General features: G+C 52.1%; 1 protein-coding gene across 1 annotated transcript; it reads left to right on the top strand.

Moving 5' to 3' along the window:
• Positions 1-229: 229 nt before the first annotated feature.
• ACTRT2 (actin related protein T2) lies at positions 230-1,617 on the top strand. Its single transcript, XM_027110445.1, has one exon. It carries the CDS (start codon positions 419-421, stop codon positions 1,550-1,552), a length of 1,134 nt encoding a protein of 377 aa, XP_026966246.1. The 5' UTR covers positions 230-418; the 3' UTR covers positions 1,553-1,617.
• Positions 1,618-4,023: the final 2,406 nt, after the last annotated feature.

Below are 4,023 nucleotides of genomic sequence, written 5' to 3'. Positions count from 1 at the left end.
CCAGTTTTATGGGCTGCTTCACTGGTTCCAGGTTCCACAACAGGCTCCTCAACACGGCCTGCGGGAACAGCTGGACTTCCCCCTCTGGAGTCTCACCAGGTGAGGGGGGCAGAGACCCCACCCCCAAAGGCCCCCGACGCTGGCTGAGGACAATGGTTGCCTTGGCTGGATTGTCACATATGCGACGTCATTCCTGAAAAGGCCTCAGCGGCCCAGGCTTCCTGAGAGGAGAGCAGATCCGTGGGTGGGGATGGAGGACTCTCGGGGACCGGCCGGCCGCTAGCCCTGCCGGGGAGACGCCCTGAGAACCGCGGAATCCTGTGCCCTCGAAGCTTCCGGAGGAGTCTCATACGTCACAAGGTGGCCCAGGAGGCTTCCGTCTTCATTCTGGCGAAGCGCGGATGAGGATGCCACAGGCATGTTTAACCCACACGTGTTAGATTGTCCAGCTGTCATATTTGACAATGGGTCCGGGCTCTGTAAGGCAGGCCTGTCTGGAGAGGTTGGCCCCCGCCACGTCGTCCACTCCGTCGTGGGGCACCCCAAGTTCAAGATGCCTTCGGCAGGGGCCAATCAGAAGAAGTACTTTGTGGGGGAAGAGGCCCTGCACAGGGACGAGGTCTTACACCTGCACTACCCCATCGAGCGAGGCCTGATCACAGGCTGGGACGACATGGAGAAGCTCTGGAAGCATCTGTTCAAGTGGGAGCTGGGGGTCAAAGCCAGCGACCGGCCGGTGCTCATGACGGAGCACTCGCTGAACCCCAGGGAGACCCGGGAGAAGATGGCCGAGGTGATGTTTGAGAGCTTCCACGTGCCCGCCTTCTACCTGTCGGACCAGGCCGTGCTGGCCCTCTACGCCTCGGCCTGCGTCACGGGCCTGGTGGTGGACAGTGGGGACGGGGTCACCTGCGCCGTCCCCATCTTTGAGGGCTACTCCCTGCCCCACGCCACCACCAAGCTCTACGTGGCGGGGAGAGACATCACGGAGCACCTCACCCGGCTGCTGCTGGCCAGCGGGAGGACCTTCCCGTGTGTGCTGGACAAAGCCCTGGGGGACGACATCAAGGAGAAGCTCTGCTATGTGGCCCTGGAGCCGGAGAAGGAGCTGTCGCGGAGGGCAGAGGAGGTGCTCAGGGAGTACAAGCTGCCCGACGGCAGCATCGTCCGTATCGGGGACCAGCTGTACCAGGCGCCCGAGGCCCTGTTCTCGCCTGAGCAGCTGGGCGTCCAAAGCCCGGGCCTCTCCAAAATGGTCTCCAGCAGCATCGCCAAGTGTGACGCCGACATCCAGAAGATGCTCTATGGGGAGATGGTGCTGTCCGGGGGCACCACGCTCTTCCGGGGGCTGGATGGCCGTCTTCTGAGGGAGCTGGAGCAGGCGGCTGCCAAAGGGACCACCATCAAGGTCACAGCGCCGCCCGACCGCTGCTTCTCCACGTGGATTGGCGCCTCCATTGTCACTTCCCTGAGCAGCTTCAAGCAGATGTGGGTCACCTCTGCGGACTTCAAGGAGTTTGGGACGTCCGTGGTTCAGAGAAGGTGCTTCTGAGGGGCCTGCGCGCAGGGTGGCTGCGGTGGGGAGGGAGCTCACCGTTGGGCAACCACGGGATGTTCAATAAAGGACAAAACGGTGCAGCCTTTGGCCACGTCGGGCTTGGTTCATTCTCGGGGGCACCAGAATAATTTCTGACCCTGGTGGTGAATCTCTTTTCACTGGTTCTGTCCCCCAGCCCCGTTTCTCCCGAGAAAGCCCTGGGTCATGAGTTGAGGGTCCATCTGTAGAGTTTGTACCCAAAGCAGGGGCCAAGGCCTCCTGCCCAGAGCCTGGACTCTGCATTTTAAACCTGTGTCTTAGGTGGGTCGGGGGTGGGGGCAGGAACAAGCAGGAATGCTGCCCTGTTCTGAGGCCACGAAATCCTCCCCTGGGACGGCACCATAGCGCTATCACTGTGCTTTTATGAGTGGAATGCACCCCCTGTCCTGGGCGCATGGGGCCTGTCAGCAGCAGGAATCACCCTCTGTTTAAGGCCCTGTGAAGAGGCTGCTCCCGGGGCACCTGAAGAATCGGGGCTTGATTACCGTGATGTTTCTGTTTCTACGTTCAGAGATGTTTATAGCACTGTTTGGGGGTAAATATTGGAGACAAAGTGAATGGCCATCAGTAAGATCACATTTGAATAAATTATGCATACAGGGAATTTTCCCACATCGATGGGGTGGAACTCTCTCAAAATATTACTGGGAGAGAAGTGGAAAATACAGAGCTGCCCCTGGGCAGTGGAGCTGCTAGTATGTTTACCTGACATTTAGCCCAAGGACAGACCACCAACCAATGGACCTGCAGACACCTTGAGGCTGGGTTTCTCTTTCCTCTTTTTGGAGAAAAGGAACAGGGCAGTGGGCAGTAATTCCCTTCCCCGAATTAAATGCATCAACTTCATGCTGCCTCTCTGTCCAGGCTTTTGTCAGTTGGTGTGTGTGAACCTCTGGCACCATTGCTGTTTTCTAAACCCACCTTCTAGTTCTTACTGTTAGGATGTCACTTCATCATGGTATGAGGAGGTATTCTATGGTGGGTTTTGTTTTTAAGCTTGCTTTTTTGAAAATACTTTTTTTTTTTTTTTTTTGCGGTACGTGGGCCTCTCACTGCTGTGGCCTCTCCCGTTGCGGAGCACAGGCTCCGGACGCGCAGGCTCAGCGGCCATGGCTCACGGGCCCAGCCGCTCCGCGGCATGTGGGATCCTCCTGGACTGGGGCACGAACCTGTGTCCCCTGCATCGGCAGGCAGACTCTCAACCACTGCGCCACCAGGGAAGCCTTGAAAATACTTTTTAAAAAGAAATCTACTAGTTAGATTTTTTGTCTTACAAAAATCTTTTTAGAGATTATTTTGTTCATAAATGTTTCTTTCTCGTGCTGATGATCAACTGAGTTTGTCTACAAATGTTGGCCTATCACAGTATGTTTTCAATACAGATTCGATTTACCAAATGACCATTTTAGTGTTTTTAAAAGGTACCGAGGATTGAGATATGTAACTCAGGTGACATAATATGAAAATCATGTGCCTAACTATTTTTGTAAAGGTGTCAAATAAATACTTTTTCTTCCAAAAAAAATTGTTGTTTTTGTTTTTAAGAAACAAAACAGAACCGCCTTTGCACTAAATTAGTGACTTGGACTTTTGTACAGTGAAGACAGGCTGTGACACCCTGAATGTCTTGGTGTACGTGAACACGTCGCACACACATCGCAGACTCTCACGCAGGACTTCAAGCTTCTGCTGAAACCTTGGGGTCAAGGAACATTCCATTGGGCTGTGTTGTGCCCACCCCTCCCTTCCCCTTGCCATTTGGATGTCATCTCTCTTTAATTCTCCTGCTGCCACCATCTTTGATTCACCCAGGATGTACAGTTTACAATCAGAAAAGAGCAAACGGAAGGATTTTCTCTCGTGGTGGAACATGCAGAACTTGGGATGTGTGGGTATATAAGTATATAATATATATATAATACTGACTTAAAAATCAAATTCCCCGACATACATTTTTTTAAAAATCTGTGTCAAAATGTGTTTTCAGAGAAAATCTTATTTTCATACTCAGACTGTGTATTGTCACTCATCTGTACAAGTGCGCTTCCTTACAGCACGGTCCCTGCTCCCACAATTTGGAAGTGTCACACACACAAAAAGACTCTACAAAAGACTGGCTTCCCTTCTTCCTGTGACCTTGACCTCTCCCCCAACTTACTAACACTTATTAATTTATGAAACTTTTTCTCAACGCAGTTTTGTTTTGTGTGTCCATGGGATTACAAACTTTATTAAAAAATACAGAACAACAACAACAAAAATACAGAGGTGCCTTTATAAAATGAATCCCCCCTTTTTTGTTAAAGAAAGCAATGGTACTTCCCCGTGTATACCTGTGCACGTTGGTATGTACATATATAAGTGAATATGTGTTTTTATGGGGTTATAAGCCATAAAGAAAAGAACAGAAGGGTAGGCACCACGGG

Source organism: Aethalodelphis obliquidens, unplaced genomic scaffold (genome assembly GCF_003676395.1).
Source record: "Aethalodelphis obliquidens isolate GAN/ISIS:26980383/991018 unplaced genomic scaffold, ASM367639v1 scaffold9, whole genome shotgun sequence".
NCBI lineage: Eukaryota > Metazoa > Chordata > Mammalia > Artiodactyla > Delphinidae > Aethalodelphis > Aethalodelphis obliquidens.
The sequence above is the reverse complement of the archived record's forward strand: the minus strand, read 5'-3'. Positions and strand labels throughout refer to the sequence as shown.

Excerpts from the sequence above, each read along its gene's own strand:
- ACTRT2 (XM_027110445.1), top strand. The coding sequence starts at position 419 with ATGTTTAACCCACACGTGTTAGATTGTCCAGCTGTCATATTTGACAAT.